Source organism: Anabrus simplex, chromosome 12, assembly GCF_040414725.1.
Source record: "Anabrus simplex isolate iqAnaSimp1 chromosome 12, ASM4041472v1, whole genome shotgun sequence".
NCBI classification, from domain to species: Eukaryota; Metazoa; Arthropoda; class Insecta; order Orthoptera; family Tettigoniidae; genus Anabrus; species Anabrus simplex.
In genome coordinates this window covers 83,801,950-83,826,275 of record NC_090276.1, presented here as the reverse complement: position 1 = coordinate 83,826,275, position 24,326 = coordinate 83,801,950, and the positions used below count along the sequence as shown (strand labels likewise).

General features: G+C 37.5%; 2 protein-coding genes across 2 annotated transcripts in view; both read left to right on the top strand.

Moving 5' to 3' along the window:
- The first annotated feature begins 578 nt into the window (after positions 1–578).
- LOC137496901 (uncharacterized) lies at positions 579–12,671 on the top strand. The gene is made up of 5 exons (XM_068229820.1): positions 579–711; positions 8,955–9,031; positions 11,621–11,707; positions 12,329–12,415; positions 12,666–12,671. Exons 1-5 carry the CDS (start codon positions 636–638, stop codon positions 12,669–12,671), a joined length of 333 nt encoding a protein of 110 aa, XP_068085921.1. The 5' UTR covers positions 579–635.
- The window catches only part of LOC136884233 (gastrula zinc finger protein XlCGF8.2DB), a 42,517-nt gene continuing 30,509 nt past the window's right edge, over positions 12,319–24,326 (top strand). Inside the window, exons 1-2 of the mRNA XM_067156291.2 lie at positions 12,319–12,415; positions 13,396–13,515. Of these exons, the coding sequence (XP_067012392.2) occupies positions 13,420–13,515 (96 nt within the window). The 5' untranslated portion in view covers positions 12,319–12,415; positions 13,396–13,419. The remainder of the gene's footprint in view (positions 12,416–13,395; positions 13,516–24,326) is intronic.

Genomic DNA, 24,326 nt, shown 5'->3' with positions numbered 1-24,326 from the left:
TTTTATGAGGGTTACCAACTGCCGTTAAACGTTTCGTGTTTCGTGTCTTAACCGACTTTTCACGTTGTGGACTTAATCATCAATTTTTTTGTTGTATGTAACATCCATTTGTAACCTTTTCCTTTCCTCTGGGTACGGACTTGCACATACTCACCCTTATATGTGGTCCGGTTTTTGTTTGTTTGTAGTAAGACGTCGTGACAGACCACACAGACGTGAAGAATTAGAACCCTGTGTCCCAGTGTTTTTGTGTTCTTTCCTGATCGTTTAGCCTATATATCATTGGTATTTTCCTATGTTTCATCATTAACCGCTGCAATTCGCTTTTTTACATAGCTCTCCCTCCTCTTTCGTAGTGTACTACTTTCTTCTACTGTTGGCACCTCTCCCCGACATTAATTAACCCGCAAACCAGTGACTGGACGTAGCGTCTTACGACGATGTCCAACAACTAACCAAGAAGAAGAAGAAGAAGAAGAAGAAGAAGAAGAAGAAGCGATGACGGCTCCTGAGTGTCAGGCGCTAGAGTCTTTGAACGTCTGTTTCCAAGGTTTCTGTTGTGTATTCCTTGGCGGTATTTTGTTTTGAAACTTTGCACATGCTTTTATTACGTAGTGTTTTGAATTGTGATCATAATGCCTAAGAAAGGGAACGTTGCAAGACGGAAAAAGAGGAGATTTGCTGGAAATCGCTTTACTAATAAAGAGAGAGGTAATTATGGCAATGTTATTATTGACGTAACCAGTAGGCCTAGTGCATCAGCCAGGAAACTTGGGCCAGAGGTTAGGTCACCTGTCAGTGATGCTAAGAATACTGACAGCGTGTCATATAGGATTATCGATTTTTCTACTTTAGTGGATAATATAAGTGAACATTTGTGTTGCAAATTGTGTCATAGAAATGTGAAACTAACTGAAAGTAATATATTTGGGTTGGCCAGCACATTTTGTTTATTGTGTGAGAATTGTGACTTCAAACATTATTTAAAGAACAGTCTTTCAAATAATAACAGAGTCACTGAAATAAACAGGATTTTAGGTCTTTGTCTTAAGGGGTTGGAAACTTTTTGTGGTCTTATGTATCTCCCATCAGTTATAGGCCTAAAGCAAACTACTATGCCCTGATCTGTAACAGAATTCTCTCTGCCACCAGGGATGTTGCTGAAGAAAGCATGAAAGTAGCAGCAAAACAGGAGGTCAGTCTCACAGAAAATCCAGAGAACTGTTAGATTTCAGTTTCTGGGAATGGATCTTGGAAAACTTGTGGGCATATGTCTCGCCTTGGCATTGTATCTGTCATTGGGGTGAAAAGTGGGAAATTGATTGATGTAGAGGTCAAGTCATCAAAGTGTTCTGTGTGTGATCAAAGAAAGGGACCTAAAAAAAGGAGCAGAATATAATGCATGGATTGAAGAACAGCTTCCTCATTGTGTAGCAAATCATAAGGTCATCCGTATGTTCCACCTATCTCCGAAGAGATAGATGGTTTGTGACATGCCGATACCGGTGCGCTATTCCGCGCTCCTCTGTCGGACTGTTGTGTGTGTTGTTGTCAGTTATGTGAATGAATTTAGTGTGTTTTTTAGCAGTTTGTTGTTTTTTACAGTTATGTGTGCTCGTGGTCACCCATCCAGTGGGTGACCACGCCCGATGTTGCTTTGGCAGTTTGTGTGTACTGTATGCTTTATTGTGTTTTGTTTGTAGATTTAATTGTTGTAGTCATGTGTATTGTGTGTATGTGGTCGTGTGTGTGTGAGTGTGACTAGGGACTCGCTTCATTCAGTGTCAGGTTGACACAGCGGTACGTGTGTGTCGGCTGTGGTAGCTCTGGGGTATCCCAGGGCTAGCCACACCCTGTTGCGTTTGGAAGTTTGCAGTGGGTGTTTACCGACATCGTAAAGCAGTGACCCACACATAACTAGCTGACGCCACGTTATTGCGTGGGTGTGCGGTGTTAAATTTAGAAATAAACAGCATGAGAAATGCGGCAGTTGGTTGTGGTGCACCCGCCTCGGTTTCCGAGTGTTCCAGTATTTTATTAGAGCCGTAAGGAGTGGGGTGCTTAAGCAGTTAGGAAGTGAGGGCGTGTTCTTGCTGTCTGGGCGGGGGTGGGATGCTTGGAGACTTTAGTCTATTATAAGTTGCTTGCTTGGCATGGGGGGTAGGGGGTTCTGGTTATGGGTCGATAGGAGGTTCAGCAGTAATAAATTCAGTATGGTGGTGGTGTCTTGGCTGATCAGGTTGCTGGGTTGATGGATGTAGGGTCCGGGGTTCGAGTGAGGTAGGGTATTGGTGGCTGTATGTGCTGTAGGTTTAGTGTTTGAGTGTAAGTGTTTGGCGTGTCTATAGTGTTCCTTCACTGCCTTTTTGATAAAGGGGCAACCAGGGAATGAGGCGGCATGACTGCCTTGGCAGTTTGCACACCTCGGCTGGTCCCGCGGTACCGTGCAATCAGTGTGGCGGTGTGAGCCGCCACATCTATTGCAGCGGGTAGTTGCAGAGCAAGTAGCTGCAGAATGATGTAGTAGAAGGCAGTTGAAGCATTGTGTAACAAGGGAGGGGCGGGATGGGTCATGGGTTCGAGTCACTGTTTTGGTGGGTGTATGTGTTGACTGTCTGGCAGGCCTAGGAGCGGGTTTTTTACGTCCGCGCCTGGTCTGCGTGTATTTGTTTGCTGTGTCTGTGCCCGGTTGTGAGACTAATGAGATCTCAGTCCCGGGCTCGGTTACTGGTGGGGGGGAAAGGGGGGAGGTGAGAGGTGCATCATCTACAGTGTCATCTGTTTGTGTTGCTTGGTGTGGATTGTCAGGGTTGGTTTGCAAGTACTTGGTGAATGTGAGTGATGTTGGGTCGGTCTGAGCTGCTGAGTGCTGTATGTCGGGTTCTGTTTGCGCAGATGTTTCTATGCCTGTGGTGAATTGAGAGCAGACTCTGTATTGGATGTTCAGAGTTCTTAGGTGTGCAAAGATTGCATTGTGACTTAATTCTCTGTCAAGAGAGAAAATGATGATACATCCATTACAGAGCTCTTGTGTCATTTGTACGTGTTGGATGACGGGTCTTATGGCTGTATATGTGTTTTTGCTGTGATGGTACAACCGTTTTGGAGAGATATCCCTGTATGGGTCATATGGAAGAGGGAAGATGAAGGGATAGGAGCTGGAATGGCGTTCCTTGGTTCGGATTACAAGTGGTTCGTTGAAGTTGGGTGGATCAGAACTGTACGAGGTCATGGTTTGCAGTGGGAAGGTCGGAGTCTCGGCTACTCAGTCCACCGAGGTGGTCCCGACAAGGCTGGGTTAGGGCTGGGGAGACTTGGGTGTTTATTATAAAACACTGGAACGGTCAAACTCAATAAGAGGACCGGCGCGCTGTTAGGTGCTTGCTCAGTGGGCACGGTCGAAGCAGGTTTAGTTTTGACGTATCTCAACGGGACAAGCCTCGAACCAGTGACCACACTGAGGGCTCTGACAAATTTGCTTAGGCCTGCCGTGAACTTGGCTTGCAGGCGGTTGCAGTTTCTGCCTATTGTTGGTGGCAGTTAGCGATTGTTGTTTTGAAATAGGCAGTATTGCAGGTGGCCTATTCCCGTGGTGAAGGGGCTCTCTGGTATAGCCCTATGTCTTGGCTGGAGCGTAGGTATCGCAGTTAGCGGCTGGGTAACTAGCGTTCTGGGTGCTAGGTTCTTGGTAGCCGGAGCTTAGTGCTTACAGGACTGCACTGCACGAGCGCTGAGCTGCGAATGTGTGCAAATCATAAGGGCAGTGCAGCTAGCATGGAGTGTAATAGTATGGTAGACATTTTCAAACGTTCAGTTGAAAAGCATGACTTGAAATACTTAGAATATATTGATGATTCATGGATTGAAGAACACCTTCCTCATTGTACAGCAACTCGTAAGGGCAATGCAGCTAGCATGGAGTGTAATAGTATGATAGATATTTTCAAATTCAGCTGAAAAGCATGGCTTGAAATACTTAGAATATATTGATGATGGATATACTGAAGGCTTTAAAATGGTACATGATTCTAAGCCATGTGTCCGGCTGAATGGTTAGTGTACGATTCCCGGCAGAGTTGGGAATTTTAACCATTGGTTAATCTCGCTGGCATATAGTCCAGAAGTAGAAATTGGAATGTGTAAGTCATGTCCAGAAAAGGATGGGAACAAGACTTAGAAATCTCAAGAAGAGCCTGAGTGGAAAATAGTTGTCTGATAACCAGAGTATAGGTGGCATGGGTAGGCTAATAGACAAACTGCAAGTTTATTATGGCAGGGCAGATAAAGACTCTTTGAGTGACATGGGGGCTGCAGTGTGGGCAATTTGGAACCACAAGGGTTCAACTGATCTGAATCCCACTCATTACTCATTACTTTTGTCCCAAGGGCTCAGAATCTTGGTGTGGCTATCGACGAGCTGAATCAGAGGGGACAGTTAGTAAAGGGAGAAAGCAAAATGCAAATGAGTCATTCAACTGTAAAGTTTGGTCCACTTGTCCCAAAACAAGCATTGGAAATAAAATTGTTCAAATAGCAACCTACAGTGCAGTGGCCAGATTTATTTATGGAGCTAGCAGTAGTCTACAAGTACTGAAGGCACGGGGAAACGAAGTTGGGAAGAATACTGTGGAAACTTTGAGCAAGTTTGACAAGGTACATGCAGCTTCAGCTGAAAAAAAGTCATTTTTGGAGGCTAGAAGGGCTAGGCAAAGACTCAGACTGGAAGAACAATCCAAGAACATCCAGATAGAGGATATAACATAAGCCAGAGGAGCCTTCTAAGGTGAACTGTGTTGACAACTTTACATGCGATTTCCTGAAAATTTATTTTTCAAACAAGACATGTAATATCACAAGAACCATTTGTCTGATCTAAATGAAACATTGCACAGTTGTTCAAATAGGAATTCTATAGAGGATGAACTAAAATAATGGAACTGAGACAAATTTTTCGGCTTAATATAATGAAATAGAAATGTAAAAATTATATGTTTATTTTTTAAAAATCTGCTAAATTTGAATGCTTTAAGGAAACAACCATTGAGCTCATATTAAGAGCTCTCATGTTTTTTTGTCATATCATGTGGTTAATAATTTTATCAAAATTTATTAATTAATAATGTGGCTACTTTACATTAAATTTTGATTTGTACTAAATCAAACAATAGGTTAGGATGTTATATATCACCATATTCATTTTCAATGTCCTACTTGAAGTAATGTAGGACATAGTCATATTTTTGTCAAGTGGTAACTAATCATGGGATGACTAGTGTATGACCCCATCGTTCAAAAACTGCGATTCGAGTAGTCGGATATGGTGGAAACGTGGGTTTGTTTTGGTTTGCTGTTACCATATGTAGTCAGTGGATTTCATTAAAATTGACAATAAATGTTAATTTCTTTGTAGAATATAAGTGTGCGAGTGTATTCATATAAGTCAGTGGATACATACGATCTGTAATTATGTGCAGTAATGTGAAAATATGTTTCTTTAGATTGTGTTGTGAACCAGGTATAAGTCTAACTATGGCAATGCCTCTCATACAACTATTCTTACATTTTCTACAGAATAAAACATTAAGAGAGAAATTGATTAAGAATATTATTGTGATTATTTTGAAGTCGATGACAAAACTGTACGTAGTGTGCATACACAATTTTGAGAATAAGTCTGAGGTTAGGGAGGATGTTTCTCTAATTCCAAATGGTGAACCTATTAGTGTTCTCGAAAAATATTAATTTAGATAGAAGATAATTGATATTGTAATATTCCTTCAATATCTATGTGTTTAAATGTGTCGAGTGATTTAGATGGAAGTATATTTTACAATAATCTGCGCTTGCCTGCAGAAATGTTTGCCTGGATCTTGGAGTATACCAAAACTTATAAGTGTGACAAATGGAGCAATCTGTATACTATTACACACAGGAAATAGTGACTTCGAGGGATTAGCTGGGTTTGTAATGCAGTGTTTTACACTACCAATACCTTCCGATTCGTGCTGTAGTTATCTGTTATCAAGCAGACTACACTGAACTGAAGCTTGTCCATGTAGGTTAGATATCAGTGTTTAGAGTCAAAAGAGTTTTTGCACTCATGTTCTTTAATAGATAAAAACCTATTATATCTTTAGTATCCCATCGTTTCATTACTGAGGTTATCATCATTGTGTGAAATGCTCCTGTGCCATGTGTCAACATTATGTTAGCACTACCAGGGCCGTTCCTTGGGTTAACATAATCATTTCAGGTGTACTTGGGCTGAGTGGCTCAGGCTGTTACGGTGCTGGCCTTCTGACCCCAAGTTGGCAGGTTCAATCCCGTATTAGTCTGGTAGTATTTGAAGGTACTCATATACTTCAGCCTCATGTAGGTAGATTTACTGGTAAATAAAATAACTCCTGCAGGACTAAATTCCGGCATTTTGGCATCTCCGAAAACAATAAAAAGTAGTCAGTGGCATGTAAAGACAATAACATAACTGGTATTATTTTGGGTGTATTTCCTTTTCATTAGGTGCTGAACATAAGAAATTGTCCACCACTTCAAAACTAAGGCAACAAATTATGTTTCATATTTTTCATGAAACCAAATAAATTGAGGAATTTTGTACCTTAATTTATTTTTAAACATTCAAAATGTTGTTATAAATAACATTTTAACAGTTTTATCATGTATTTTCACCTATCCAGAGAAGTGAAATCTAAAAGAAATGTTATTTGTCTAATTGAAATTTCCAAATAATCAGCTTGTTTTTCTCTTTTCTTTAGAATATATGTTATTCTAGTTGATTATATGTGGTGTGCACTTGTTGGTGAAGCATTTTCATTCGTGAAATGTGATTTTCCCCATGATGTTACATGTATCATGTTAAATTACTGCCGTTTGTATAATATGTACGTGACATTTTCATGTTAGCCAATACCAGCAATCCAGCTACTTTTGCTGCCATATTTTTTAATACTACGGTCTGAGGTTTGGAATCAGTCTTGGCATCACTCTCTGCTGGAGAACAGCACTGAACATCTACGCTGTAAATACTGTAATTCAATTTTTTCTTTTAATAAGAAAAGCAAAGCACAGGTGCTAAAACAGACTATAATATCTTCTTTGGGGACATATCAATCTCAAATTAGTAGTAGGCCTATAGAAGTCAATTGGATGACAGCTTGTACAAGCGCTCCAAGCAGTCTAAGTTGAATTATCAGCTTGGTGTTCAGAAGGATGATTGTTTCTTGTGCAATAACTTGCCGGTGTTTACATTTTTTGTTTGTTTGTGATGAGCTGGAAAGCTGGAAAAGTTTGTTTGGTGTATTTTTTTGTAAGGAATGTTAAAAAAATGTGTCGTTTCTCTCGTTCCTGCGAGATATAGAAACATTAGTAATAGTGACTAATTAGAAACCGATTCTTCCTTGTTAAAAACAATGTCAACTTTATTTCTACTGTATATTAGTTCATAATCTTTGAATATATATTTTTGTCATGATCTTGATTTTTAGTCTTGCAGTTGTGCTGAGGGGGTTTGTTTAAGCAGAAGGGCAGTCTTAGACACTTTTTTCAAGAAATGTGGTCCTGAGAAACTGAAACACAATATGATTTGTGCAAAATATTTCCAGCCGCTGGATTTTAGGACAAGAAATTTAACCAGCAAAGAGTAAGAAGTAGATTTATCATTCAGTTTCAGTCCATTTAATGGTAGAGTTCCGACTGCAGGTATCACTGTACTAGGAAGCAGGAACAGCATGTAAAAATTATCTGAAACAATACAATAACAGGAAAAGTAGCAGTAAGAGGGAGCTAGCCAAGGACCAACCAAACTGCCTCCAGAATTATATTTACTTGTACAGAAGAATTGAAACTGAGACTAGGAAATGTAGGAAAAGGTAAGTTTGCTGTTATCTCCATGAGAGTGCACATCATGCTTAGCACAGGGCTGCGAGCTTCGATGAAAATTATAAAGGTGCCTAGCTTGAAATTGCCTTCGTGTGTGCAGGATGTGATTGCTAAATCCTTGAAATTTTTATGATAATATTAGCTATGAGTTTCACAGGTTAATAAAGCAATCCATTCATCATACACTGTGTGCCATATAAGTTATCTGGAAGGGAGTGTTAAGAACATAATTAATTTTCTTGTGCTGGAAACGTACCTTAATCCTCAAGCAGTTGGCTAGGGAGTGCATTTTTGGAGGCATGCCCTGTAAAAGTGATGCATTTTGTAGCATACATGTTCAATTTTTCTTCCAGCGAGCACTTTACATCTCCCGGAAGAATGAGGTTGACAGGTTATTCTTCATTCATTCAAGTTACCTGTGGGTGGTACCATAATGTGTGATACTCCATGGGTTTGCATTGCCTATGATTAGTACTACCAGGTGAGCAGCACCAGGAGTATATGTGGCCTGTGATTAGTTCCACTATGTGAGCAACACCACAGGAATACCGGTGCCCATGATTGGTTCCACTATGTGAAGAACACCATGGGCCTGTGTTGCGTGCGAGTGGTGCCCGTATGTGAGGAACAGCGTGGGTCAGTGTTGCCTGCGAGGTGTAACATAAGCATGGGTCTACATTAGTTGTGATTAGTACCACCATGCGACGAACACCATGATTCTGCTTTGCCAGTGTTTAGTACTATTATGATGGGTCAGTGACCTGGATTTTGGACCCCTTTTCATAAGAAGCATCATCTCAGAAAAGAAGGCATTATGAATTGGATCCACTGATTGTTTTGAATTCATGGTCATTTTTTCATCATCATCATTCATTTTATATTTTAGTCAGTGGATATATTTTGAAGTTTTAATTATTCTTTCATTTTATTGCACCTCGTACCATTAGGGGCCAATGACTTAGATGTTAGGCCCCTTTAAACAACCACCATCATCATTAAAATAATTTCTGTATAATCCCTTGATTATTTCAACTAATTCTTTCACATATTTGTTTAAGCACTGGGGTTTCTCTCAGCCATGGAACAGGACACATCACTAGGTAGCGATGATGACATTAAACAAGACATACCCCAGGTAAGTATCTCCAGAGTATAATAACAGTTTTCGAAGCCTGCCTCGTTTGTTGCTTCTATTCCTTTCTGTTCATTAATTTGTCATGTACAATAAAAGTGTTTTACCCTGCACCTTTCAGACTGAGGGATTGTCGGTTGTTTCATATTTTTTTATATTACTTCTGTAATTGTTCGGTTATTAGTGAACAATGTTATACATTAATATTAAAATCTGGTGATATCCTTCCACCATATAGTCTAATTTTCTTTTATACTGTAGTAAATCTTGAAACACGCTTGTCAGACATCTGAAAAGATGGCCTCATTTGTTGGTTCCATTTTCTTGCACAATTCTTTATCTCAATTCCTGTTTCTCCATGTGGAGCAGAGGGCATTCAGCAATGCTCTTCATTCAGTACATTCATAGTGTTCTTTTGAATTGTTTTGAATTTGTTTGCTGGGATGTTTCATCTTCCCTTCTGGTTAATTTTCTTTATTTTATTTTTTGTGTGACCTTTAACTGAAGTTGTTATTATGCACTTCATTCTTGTAGTAGAAAATTTAGTCTACTAAAAGGTACCCTGTTATATTTTTTATTGTAGTTATTGTGAGCTCTCAACTGGTATAGTCATATGACCATTGATCTTGGTTGATAAATTTCATTTTGTTCCATATTGATAGTCACCAAATGTCATAAAAGAAAGAAAAGTTCCACCTGATCAATACTTATTTATTATAACATGTATAATAATACTACTACTACTATTATACACATTATAATAAATAAGTATTGATTACTACTACTACTACTACTACTACTACTACTACTACTACTACTACTACTACTACTACTACTACTATACACGTTATAATAAATAAGTATTGATCAGGTGGAACTTTTCTTTCTTTTATGTCATATGACCATTTATTTAAGTTTTTTTTTGGAACTGCAATTTGCATGTAATATTGTACAATTTTAAAATGTATTATTCGGTATTCTAATTGAGTCTTTTAGTACCACATTTTAAACTTTGGTAATTGGTACCCAAGATGTATGTTTTAACCATTATTTTGGTAGATTCCTTTTTTTTAAATGGTTTCAGTAAAATAAATTATTTCTTCTTATTCTTCATTTAATTTATTTAGTGCAATTTTATTGTTTCTTAATTTGTGAAATTATTTATGGGTGTTACTCTCTTTTTTACAAATATTCTTATTCATTAAACTTTTTGTGGTTTAAACTATTTATGGCGTTTCATGGTATTTTACTTGAATTGCTCTCTCCTATTTCCCTGGATACACCCTCTGTTGAGGTTCTTTCAACCTTTGGTTTTGCCAAAAATTCCATCACTTCCCTGTCCTGTGACTTGTGTTTTGATTGAAGCCTACCATAAGTATTTGGTATGATTTTGCGCTGGGATGGCCTCTAGTCTCTCTTGTGGTGGTACTGGCAATCGAAATTGAGTGTTTGCAGTGTTGTGCCTTTAGTTGTTTCGTTGTACTTGTGTTTGATTGTCGGTACGTCACACTCTCCACCCCAACGACGGCAAACACGAATGTGATGAAATTGAAAACTGACTGGGTCACTTTTGGAAGGCGGCGTAACAGATTCAATTTTACCAGTAATAGTGGAATTTGTGCTAACTTTAGGGATAATCCTGAACCATTGACAATATTTTAACATTTTCTTAGTGATGAAAAATTAACCGAAGTAAAAAAATACGCAACACGTGGAAAATTAATGCTCAGTTAGGGGGTTAAGTCCATAAAATATGTGGGATGGTTGACAGTTGGGCACTTCCTAGCCACATCAAACATATAACTCATCCATGAAATGATATGTGTGAGAATTGCCCTACAGAGCGATTGGAGGAGACTTCAGAAATTGTCGTGGATTCTTTTGTAATGCTGTTTGGAGGTTATAATCACTTATTTGACTTGCATTTCGTCATCTGCTGATATGATGAAGGCCATATCCCATCCAGTGTAATGATGCACTGTAGTAAAGCCTCCCATTCCTGCCCATATATTGTAGTGTTCAGCATCATATCATTACCATTTCCGGAGTTCTGTTGAATTACGAAGCAGTTTTCAAGGCCCAATTGATCTTTCAGGATATAAAGCAAAGTCTGGCTGTATCACTGGTGCACTCACATATTATCTGGCTGGCATCCATAACCAGTAACATACCAACAACCTGCGAGTCCTCTTACTGACACACGGTAGGCAAGGTGTTGACATCCGTTATTGAGGACCACTGTTTTGTAAGACCATGATAACATTGCTGTGCTGTATGGATATGACATATTAAGTCTTCCAAATTGTCTGTCCCCCTTTCTTTGCAGCATGGCAAGTGCACAGATTGCTGAATAGAAGTGTCTGTGTACGCTGAGGTAGGATAAATAGTAACCTAACAGTTGGTACTGACAAGACTTACTGGGTTCATTTCCTGATGTATATAAATGTGTTGCCACTATAAAGAACCACCCCTCATAGAAACAATTTAGTTTGTTTCTAAACTGTACATTCTTTTGTGTATCTTCACATGTTTGAGTCAGTAAAGTTATTTTTTCAAAATTCTTCCTGTAATATTACTTCTGTTTATTTGTAGAATCCCTTTCGAGATGTGGAATGTGTGTGTGTTCCTGAGGGAAAACCAGTTTCCTTGTGTGCTCCAAAGGTTGAAGTTTTTACTCAGGTGAGTTTTCAGTTCACTATTGTAGTACAAGTGATGAAGTCGGAAGGGCACGAAGAGAATGATGACTTAGTTGAAATTAGCCATATGAAAAATAATAATTATGTAGGGAATATATGGCAAAATAGACTGTACTGAAATTGATCACCAGAAATCTGCAGCAAGATGAAGCTACGTCCCATATCTCGAGATGGTCCCTTGTTCTTCTGCACGAACACTTTGGAGATGCGCCTTCCCACTCCCCAGATGTTATGTCCGTATCAGATGATAGACCTAAAAATGTTCACGAATTACAAGAGAAGATACAATATTTTTTGTGTCGTTGTGGCAACCTGTCTTCATCATCATGTTCTACAATCTATTGGACCATTGAATAATTTGTGAGACATGAGGGGCTCATTTTGAAGACATGCTCTCATGCCTCATTTAGGTACTTGTTGCTGTCATCTTCTTGCATGTTGTAAGGACATAATCTGATATTTGTAGCAATTTCAGTTTGGTTTAGCTGCATAATACATATACCAGGTGAACCAGCTTTTAGGCCTTCTACCTGTTAATGCCAGTCACAGTAGTTATGCAAATAATTCAAAATCCTTTCTGAAATATTACTTTTGTTCTTCCTAGGATCCTCTCAGAGATGTGGAGGGTGTGTATGTTTCTGAGGAAAAACCAGTTTCCTTGTATACTCCAAAGGTTGAAGATTCTTCTGAGGTGAGTTTTCATGGCACATTGCGGCACTCTTTGCATGACTTAACGTGTGATGAAATCAGGAAAACATAACAAGAATGATGAGTTACTAGAAGTTGTCATATTATAACCAGATGCCCTTTATAATACAGAGTATTGTCAGCCACCTGAACTCATTATTCCCTATAGTTACTCAAATAATGCAAAATTAAAGTCAAGGAATATCTCGACCAAGGACCTAGCAATGTTTCTAATTTCTGTTTACTTGTCTCAGAGTTAACAAGAAACATATAAAAGTTGTGCCACTAAACAAGCAGTGAGCACAGCAGTGACATGATTATTTCCAGGAAGCCGATGTCTAAATTAAATTAAATTAGACCAAGCTCGATAGCTGCAGTCGCTTAAGTGCGGTCAGTATCCAGTATTCGGGAGATAGCGGGTTCGAACCCCACTGTCGGCAGCCCTAAAGATGGTCTTCCGTGGTTTCCCATTTTCACACCAGGCAAATGCTTAATTAAGGCCACGGGCGCTTCCTTCCCACTCCTAGCCCTTTCCTATACCATCGTCGACGTAAGACCTATCTGTGTTGGTGCAACGTAAAGCAGCTTGCAAAAAAAAAGAAATTAAATTAGAGAACTCTTATTCTTCTTACAATGACCTGGCATTTACTTATAAACTTAGCTTTGTCCTTTCTGTTTCCTTTTCCTGTGCATGTCCGTGATGATTATTATCTGAGTCTTCCTCCATCAGAATAGGAGATCTATCAAGAGTGTTGAAGTCTGCCTCTTGATGGAGCTAGGATGCTGAAACGAGCTTGGCAGAATGGAAAGGAATGGATTTAAAAAAAACTTGGATTGATGAGAGGAGGTTGCCCTTGTCTCTATTCCACGGATGGCAGTCGTGTACTTTTGAACTCCCCATACCCATTTGCTTTATTCTTCATCTCAGATTGGGGTTTTTTCCCTGGTAGCAAAATCGTGAGAACTACAAAATCTTCATTGCAGAATCCTCACTATAAACTGTATGGGATGCATCAGCTGACTCAGATAAATAAGACCGAAGAGATCATCTTGGTTACCCCAAAAATAGAGCCACTCTCTCCTCAGACACCTGTAGCTGGAGACGTAAGTACTATATTTTCTTGATTTGGAAAGTAAATGTTAATACTAAGCACTTACCATAACAGATACTCTTGAAACCTAACACTGTTACCCCAAAACTACAAGAGCTTGTGATTTAAATTAATTTTGTAGATAATTTGTCTAATTTTCTGTTAAATTATAACTGTTAGGTTCTTCATTCTGCTGAATCTATTCTGTGAATAAAATTTGTGAAGTACTTGAACCAAGTGAGTTGTCTGTGCAGTTACAGTGTGCAGCTGCGAGCTTGCATTTGGGAGATAATGGGTTTGAACCCCACTGTCAGCAGCCCTGAAGATTTTTTCCATGGTCTACCATTTTTACACCAGCCAAATGCTGGGGCTGTACCTTAGTTAACGCCACTGCTCCTTCCTTCCCACTCCAAAATTTTTTTCCCTATTGCTGCCAAAAACCTATCTGTTTCAGTGTGATGTAAAGTAAATTGTAAAAAAGCCCACCTGAGAAATGAAGTTGTTTCTTTTCCAGTAGAATTCTGTTATCAACGTTTTCAGGTAGGTTATAAATTTATTTATTCATAAATTAGTTTTAGCCAACTGAAGAACTAAGTCAAACTGAGTCAAAATTGCTTCAAATATCACAAATGTTGTTTTTAAGACGACTTGTATGTCAACATGGTAAAAAATGCTCTAATATTTGCTTATATTTATGGTACTCTTGCTACTGAAGTTTAGAATGCACAAGGTTATAATTATTGTGATAATTTCACAATAAGTTTAGAAGTATTTTAATCCCACAAAAGTTGTGCTTTTCCAAAAAATACTTTTGATATTGCACCCGTCCACCTCCCGAGTCCCAGACTAGCATTAATCTCAGGGGTGTCGGTTCATTGTTTAAGTCAACAAATATGTAAATATAGAGGCCTCGATGAACACGGGAATGAACGGAGCAATTAAAAATAAAATGGGGAATGCTCGATTGTAAATATGAATTTAAGGACTCCATGATAGGACTAGGAAGTGACATTTAAATTGAAAAAGGGCATAACATCAAACTACAATAAAAAGATTATGAGAATGGTTTCCTTTGAAATAATTACCAGAAGGAGCAGTTTATTGCGCCATGCAGCGCACGGAATTTTGGTACATTTGGCAACAACAATTAAATTTCTCATACGTTACATAAAACAAATCACTTGCTATACCGCAAGTGGTAACAATATGCTGCTGAGTTTATCCTGAAATAAAATGACATTTTGGGGTATAATTTACAGATCGATTATGTTTGAATCGAACCGTCGTTCCAGGAAGAGCCTTCCTTATATCGAGAGCCCGAGCATAATTATGTTTATGGTCGGCTTCTCAATTTAACCTAGATGTAGTGCCCCGGCTATCTACATTTTTCCAATGCCGGTACTCGGACTGGATAATGTCTTCGTGATCATAAGGAACTGTATTACATGAACAGGCCCTATCTTACGATATCCAGCCGATGCCATACCACTGAATTAACATTTATATTTTATTTACACCTGATCTGAAATATTTCAAAGTGGCCTCAGTAGACTACTGGCACAAATGAGATAACGAGGTGCGGTGGGAAATACCGTGCTGATGACCTCTATTCGCATTGCAAGCGAAGTAAACAAACACACCAAGTATTACAGTAACTTGTCTCGCGCGGAAGCCGTACGATAACGAAGTAACCAAAAATGACTATTATTATTATTATTATTATTATTATTATTATTATTATTATTATTATTATTATTATTATTATTATTATTCAAACTATACGATCAGAGGGATGTTGTCATCAATTATTTAATTAACTATCATCAGCATATTCCTGCCTCCATGAAATTATCATTATTGACATTATTATTATTTTTATTATTATTATTATTATGCGGGACGCAAACACATAGGTTATTACTGTTATTATTATGATTATCTCTCTCTTGTGATTATTACTATTATTATTATTATTATTATTATTATTATTATTATTATGCTCGACGATTCCTGGCACTGTCGCGTGTGATTATTATCGTCATTATTATGCGGGACGCAAACACATTGGTTATTACTGTTATTATTATGATTATCTCCCTCTTGTGATTATTATTATTATTATGGCATCACTCAAGATTTTATTATTATTATTTTTATTATTATTATTAATGAACCGGTCACTTCCGCCAAAAATGCATTAAGATATTGGTCGCGATTACAATTATTCAATGATCAACCAAAAGACGTCATTACTATTATTATTATGACAATTATTATTAATCTGACCACGATGATTTATCATCGTTCTAACGTTGTTATTATTATTATCGGTTGCATATTATCATTTAGATTCCTTTTTAACATCTTTACCATCGCCCATTTAATTATCACGGTCCAACCTTTTATCTGCAATATTTGTTATTATCATCACGGCATCATGATTGTCATCTCTCGTCATTACAAAGATTACAACATACGGTCATTTATGAGGACTCTGAACTCTCATTATCCTTAGATCCGTAGTATCTCACCCAATAGCTGCGCAGTCTATTTATTTCATACATGCTGTCACGGGTTCGAATTCTATCCGCTACGTAATTCAGTATTTCTCTGTGACACTGCCCATGTATTTTACACTCATTTCAATATGCTAAGTGTTTCTCATACAGAATTTATATCCCTTTCTATCTCAATATTCCTTTATTCATTTATTTCTCACAGAATTATCAACTGACTTATATATTCCACTTCTGACATCGTATGACATTGTATTATCTGACTGCAGGTTCTTTATCACCTTTCTATTCACATTCGATTTACATGGTAGTTCATTCACCACAAATAATCGTAACAGTCTGAAATTATATTTACCAAAATTTGACAACCATGGTTTCGTAATATTAGTCATATGTGTTCCAGCTAATGAATTGCAAATTTAAGACACGACATTCATTCGTAAAATTATTGGACTGTAATTTAAACAACACGTTCATTAACATGTACGGATATTAGCACCGATATTATTATTCAATATTATTAATTGATCAAATTAAATTATCACACACTTTAATTCCGAATTAAAACGACATCCCGTCATTAAATTATTCTCGATAATCTCAACACATTATCACTCAAATTTTATTATTAACCACTGTTCACGTAAAATTCCGATATCTCATGAATTATTATTATTATTATTAATCTCACTTCTCACAACTTGTACCACCTCATTTTGAAAATATGAACACACTGATAAAAACAACAACACAGCTGGCATGACAAGGCTGAATTTTCCTTAACATTATTATATAACTTGTCAACTGACTGACAGAAAAGCACACTTTGGGTCGATCTGAATATTACAACAAAATCAAATGTCAAACATAAACTCTTGACTATAAAGAAATATGAATGCATGCATGACTTAACTCACTACCCTATATCTACAAAATTTATATCTACAACAATCTGAAATATATAAGCAGACCCGATATTTACTTTATTATTACCTAATCCTGTCCGTGCTACAATTTAGAATGGTGTCGTGAAGCGACCCATCTTGTTACATAAGGTAACCAAGTCAAATCAAATTATTCCCATTTTCCCAATCACGCTAACATTTCCCAAATATTATATACATATGAATGGGTGAAAACCATAACGGTATAAGTGACATTTCTTTAAAAAATGAGTTAAGTGCAGGATGTAACTCCAGGAGGATGTACCCTTTCACCAACCAGGGGATACAAGTGATAGCGGTAATATTCTGCGCTCTAGTGATGGGTGGTATAACTACAAATACATTGCTTTATATGAGTGTTGAAGATGTTTAAATGTCTTTTTCTCTGAATGACTAAAATGTTACTTATACCGTTATGGTTTTCACCCATTCATATTGCACTCATCTGGTTATGTGATATCCATTGCAGCTTAGCAGAGGAGAGACCATTACGGCCCCGTTCTGCCGTTCTATTCGCCCATACTTGCTGGCGTTACTCCACAAAAGATTTCCTGGCACATCGCCATCTTTATACTAATATTTTAAATATCACACTACTTCACCATTGACATTGTTAACACTAAAGTTGATTTATACAGAACAAATTAACACCCTAGACCCAAATGATTCTTATTTTACACTGTTTGAACTTCGTCCTTTTTACCGCACAAAAGGACATGGACACATACGATGGATTGTCGAATTGTACGCCTGGTGCGATTTACGTTGTCCGACGCGATACACCCGATTTATATGGCACTTTTTTGAAGTGTTCATGATAGCGGTTCCATCTTCCAAAGTACCGGCTATTATTCCCTCAAGGTACTGTTCTTCACACAGTATTCTATTTCTGCACTTATTGCTGTGCAATTGAAATTTATATTACTCACTCTTATAATGCAATTAATTGACTTCACTACGATATTTATAACTGGCAAACCCTGTCCTAAGTTAACTACTTCCAGTTCATGGTGCTCGAGTGCGATCACATTTTATAAGTACCGGCGGATGCTTGTGCCAATAAATGTTGAGTTACTGTAAGCACGACAGGTTTGAAGTCAGCTGCGAACAACGGTTCAGCTCCAGAGATTCATTTCAAGTGTGTTTTTTGAGTGTCCCTTGCGCTCATATATATGGACGAAGCTTTCCCTCGCGGATTCCTTGACGTCATGTCCATGAGGGAGGGGGTGGATTTTTAATATCGGTACTTGCATTCTGAATTGGATGTTATAATTTATATCACATTTATGCACTCCTCTAGAATAGACACTGGATTAAATATGAACTCCTGACGATCATAGATTTCGGAGATATGGATGGATTTCACTCCTGATTTTTTGGTGCCTTCTAAAGCGTCTATCTCCACGTTGTCGTCTCTCAGTCAATGGCAATCGAGCAGCTCAGATTCCAAGAAAGTCTTTCTTCAGTTAAGTTAATTTGCTATTTATTATTAATTATTCTTCCACATATGACATCTAAAAAATTCCGTAAGTTGATCCAGATAACTGTAATAATTTATTGATGAATATATTCAAAGCTGCTTTTATTCTTTCCCCCAGATCCCTCAAGATGGTATCCCTGAGTCGCCATCTAAATTTTTGTGATTGGACTACAAGTGCGCACGTGGTTTAAGTTTCCACCTGGAACAACCTGGGCCAACGATTGTCGCAGAAAACACTGTACTTTTCCGTTCTCTATTTCCGAGAACTCGTGACGTAGCGGAAATTTTTCGTCCGCCCAGAATATACTCTCACAGTGTTCAAGTTGCAGAATCCCCATTGTCTCAAACTAGCCTTTCTCCTTCTGACCAGAACTTATTTGTGGACATGTATTTTCCAGGTCACCAAACTAATGAGCTCTCCTGCTGTGAAGCAGCTCTATGTTGTTGTGACAGACTAAGCTCCACGGCTCCAGTCTGTCGGGTAACCAACTTTTATTTCAACATTACTCGTATGGAATAAAATTTTCTGTACTCCAATAAATGTACCATATATTATTTCATAAATCAAATTATGATTGACTTTGGACCCCATTCACTCGGGTTCAATATGCATTTTTTTAACGGGTTTTTGTAAAATTCAATAAATGTTTTCACTTCATGGATTGATACATAAATCTCAGAAACTATTGAAGAGAGAGAGCTGAATTTTTGTACAGAACTCTTAGGCAGATATCTGATAAATTTAGACAATTTTTAGTGTACTAGATGAAATAATTCCTATATTTAGTTAGAATCATCTGCTGAAAATTTTCCATAACTTTTGTTTGTAAATATGAAAATTCACTCTGTAGGATTCTCATACACACTAGAAATGTAATAATTGCCGACTTTGAAGTTTAGATTAAAGTGAACATCTGTGAAAAATTTCATTCCAGTAAAATTGCTGCTTTCTCAGATACATGTACCAGCTCATGAAGTGACAAACTTTATTGAATGTTATAAAAACTTATTAAAAAATTTATCAGAAAAGTAATTTTTGGGAAAGCACTACTTTTATGGGTTTGAAATACTTGTAAAGGTATAGTCAAGTTATCCTGACAATTCTAACCTTGAGCATTCTTAATTTCAGTAGCAGGAGTACCATAAATATAAGCAAATATTAGAGTATTTTCAATAATGTTCACTAGAGTTCGTGGTTTATAGCATTAAAAAATTAGAGATTTAGCGTTTTTATTTTCAAATTTAGCATTTTGTAGCATCTAAATTTCTCAAATTTAGGGTTTTGTAGCAAATTGGTTAAAAATAGGCATAATTTGCTAATCGAAACCAACTTTCAACCTATTAGGTCGTGTTAGGTACATTTACTGTGTGTTGAAGAGATGTTGAGTACAGAACAAAAATGGCCAACCATACACCAGTGGAATCCAAGCCCACAGCCTTTGAATTCACGTAGAAAATAAGACAAACATCAACATAAGACTGCAAGAAGTACGGTATTAACCCACACGCATGAATATGCCTAGTTACACATTTACAAACACAATTTCAAATTGAAAAATACTATTCTGAACGTATTTATTTATCACAGTACAACACACCTACAAGGAACAGGAATTTCAATGATGATTGAAGTACAACATGCCAATTGTTTAAACGCTGTCCTCCTTCATTCGAGACCGCCAATCAGTTACAAGTATCTTGTACTTGCTAAAAAAAATTCTACATCTGCACTGTTCGTGGAGGCCCAAATGCATACCAGTGCTGCCACGGCAAAGGAAGGACTGCAAAACATTTCTTTCTTCAAGTCTTTGATTGCAAAGTCGGCACATCAATATAGGCCTATCTGTATCACTTACATAAAAATGTCCCGATTTGTGACTCGGCATGCTGTTTGATCGTCACTTCGTTTCTACCCATGGCTAGCAGACAATAAAATAAATTGCTACCATACTTTAAAACAGAACTACTGCTCAACACCAATGTCAGGAATAACCGACTATGATCAAGGGTCAACACAAAGAGAATGAACATCTGTGAGTGAAAGATATTCCACACATTGAATTATTTAACCCTTTGGCCCACCGTTACTTGTGAAAAGAAATATTCCCTTGCATAACATTTATTTATTTTTTTCATCAATTTAACATAAATTTGATTAATCACATGCATAAGAATACACAGAGCAAAGTGAGCGTTTAGCTCATCTATAGTAACAGTAAACCAATGTTTTTGTTCGTAAGTATTACTGGTTACAAGGGAAGCAGATAAATTAGCAAGAAATATAGAGGCATAGGCATTGGTTTCCCTAGTAACATGATCCCAGAGCTGTGGGGTTAGAAATTCATTCCCTACATCCATTTCTTTCAGATTATTTCCCAACCCCCTCCTCACTATAGAGTGAATTTCAGCACTATTTTCAAGCCAGTTACGAATAACCTCATCCACGCTTGGATGCTGCCATCTTCTTCTTCTTCTTGCTGATTGGGGGGCGGTTTGAATGTTACCCAGTTGCAGAATTATGGGGATTATCAGCCCGTTTATTGTTTAAAAAACTTTCCACACAAAACACACTTAATATTATCTGTCTCACTTGTATACTTTTAGCACTCATGTATACACATGTCGATGTCTATAAACTATGTACGAAGTCGAAGAACAGTTGTTGTAATGTTGATAACAAAAGAATGTAGGAGTTTAAGACCTGTGATGAAACTAACAAAAGAAGATCAATTGTTTACAAAGTTAATTTAGTATGATCAAGAAACTGATTTAAAAGTGTAATTATATTGGGAGAAGTTTCAAATAGTAAACAATGAATGCTTGTTGGCAAAAGTATGTGTAATTTTATTAATTGCTTGAATAAAATATGGTGAGAGGTTGAATATTGAGGGCATTGAAAAAGCAGATAGTTACTATCGCCGTCAGGATTTCCACATATACAGTATGGGAGGTTAGAAATGTTAAAGCGGTATTTATATGAAGGGGTTAATGTGTGATTAAAGCGCAATCTTATAATGTTAATAACATGTCTTCGGGTATATGAGCCTTTTAGATACCAAGGTTTCAGTGGAATATATGGTTGTAATTGATAATAGAATTTCCCTTTAGTACTCGAAGTATGTTGCCATATGTTCTGCCAAGTTTGAAGAACATCATGTTTGAGAATTGGAAAATAATCTGTAATAGGAGTCTTTATCTGAAGGGGATCAGAAGGGGAGTTACTAGCTGCTTTCACGGCGAGATCAGCTTTGTCATTACCTGTGTGTGCTGAGTGTCCCTTTATCCATATTAAATTGAGATAAACTCCTGAATTCTCAAGTTGATATAGCATTTGTTTAACATCATATAAATATCCATTATAAGACTGTGTGGTGGTACTTAGAGCTTGTAGCACACTTTGGGAGTCAGTAAAAATGTTTACTTTATGAAAGGAATGTTGTTGAACATAAAATATTGCCTGCCGAATTGCAAAGAGTTCAGCTGTAAAGATAGAAATATGATTTGGTAAATGATACTGATAGATTGTAAGTGTATTGGAATCAAAAAAGGCCGCTCCTACACCGTGTTGAGACTTCGATCCATCTGTATATATATTTACGTCACATCCGATTGACGAGATTTTGAGTTTCTTAGTCACTGAAGAAAATAATGAGGTACTTTGTAGGGGATGTGGGGTAATGGATGAGGATTGAATAGTAATATGTGGTATAAAGTTTTAGAGTATCATATGGGAAAGAAGGCATGTGTAACTTAGGAGCTCGTAGTAACGAGGAGCGAATAACTTGCATCTCAACATAAGCCTGATATAGCGCAGGAGTTCTTGTGTTTTTTGGAGGGCGTTGGCGATAATATTCATAAAGAAGTTGCAAGTTCGGTATGAGGATGAAACGTGATAGAGCAAGATGTTTTAAGATATATTTTTTTTGCAAGCATTAAGCGTCTAATGACAAGGGGGCATTCACTTGTTTCAACCAGTAATGCATTTGTGGAGGTAGTTTTGAGAGCATCAGTACAAAGTCTTAATGCTTGGTGTTGAATTACATTGAGTTGAGATTAAGGTGGTTTCTGATGCTGTATCAATAATGTGAGCACTGTAATCCTTATATGAGCGTATAGTTGCTTGGTAGAGCATTAATGTGATTGAGGGTTCTGCTCCCTACTTACGCCTAGTAACTGTTTTTAGAATTTTGAGGTAACCATCTGGTTTTCTTCGTAAGGTCTGAATATGTTGTTTCCAAGTGAGATTACGGTCAAGAAGTATACCTAAATATGTATGGTGATTGGTGAAGGGAATACTGAAACCATCAAAGGAAATAGGACTATTATCAAATGAGCGTTTATGTGTGAATACCATTGCAGCACACTTGAAATGGAAAGTTGTAGACCATGAGCGCTAAACCAAAGTAATACTTTGCTCATAGCTGTAGATGTCACTTGTCGGCATTCTTCAATGTTTGTATGTGTAACATAAATAACAAAATCGTCCGCAAAGGCTAACACTCTAGCAAATGGTGTTACAATTTGTTCTAAGTCACTCATGTAAAAGGCAAATAATATTCCACTTAATATTGCACCTTGAGGCAAACCATGAGATGTCTGTCTACTCGGAATTTGGTAGTGTGCTGATTTAATAGTTAAAGTACGATACGAAAGTAATTGATATAGGATAAATAGAAATTTGAAAGGGAATCCGTTCATAGCTAGTTTTTCCCATAGTAGGTGTAACGGTACCAAATCATAGGCACCTTTTATATTGAGAAATATAGTAATAGTACTCTGTTGTCTCCAACAGGCTAACAGAATATCAAGAATGAGTATATTAATTGGATCTTGGGTGTGTGTTTGAGTCATCAGTCCATAGACTGGTTTGATGCAGCTCTCCATGCCACCCTATCCTGTGCTAACCTTTTCATTTCTACGTAACTATTGCATCCTACATCTGCTCTAATCTGTTTGTCATATTCATACCTTGGTCTACCCCTACCGTTCTTACCACCTACACTTCCTTCAAAAACCAACTGAACAAGTCCTGGGTGTCTTAAGATGTGTCCTATCATTCTATCTCTTCTTCTCTTCAAATTTAGCCAAATTGATCTCCTCTCACCAATTCGATTCAGTATCTCTTCATTCGTGATTCGATCTATCCATCTCACCTTCAGCATTCTTCTGTAACACCACATTTCAAAAGCTTCTATTCTCTTTCTTTCTGAGCTAGTTATTGTCCATGTTTCACTTCCATACAATGCGACGCTCCACTCGAAAGTCTTCAAAAACATCTTTCTAATTCCGATATCAATGTTTGAAGTGAGCAAATTTCTTTTCTTAAGAAAGCTCTTCCTTGCTTGTGCTAGTCTGCATTTTATGTCCTCCTTACTTCTGCCATCGTTAGTTACTTTACTACCCAAGTAACAATATTCATCTACTTCCTTTAAGACTTTGTTTTCTAATCTAATATTTCCTACATCACCTGCCTTCGTTCGACTGCACTCCATTACTTTTGTTTTGGACTTATTTATTTTCATCTTGTACTCCTTACCCAAGACTTCATCCATACCATTCAGCAACTTCTCGAGATCTTCTGCAGTCTCAGATAAAATAACAATATCATCGGCAAATCTCAAGGTTTTGATTTGCTCTCCTTGGACTGTGATTCCCTTTCCAAATTTCTCTTTGATTTCCTTTACTGCCTGTTCTATGTAAACATTGAAAAGGAGAGGGGACAAACTGCAGCCTTGCCTCACTCCTTTCTGGATTGCTGCTGCTTTTTTAAAGCCCTCGATTCTTATCACTGCAGACTGATTTTTATACAGGTTGTAGATAATTCTTCGTTCTCGGTATCTGATCCCTATCATCCTCAGAATCATAAATAGCTTCTTCCAATCAA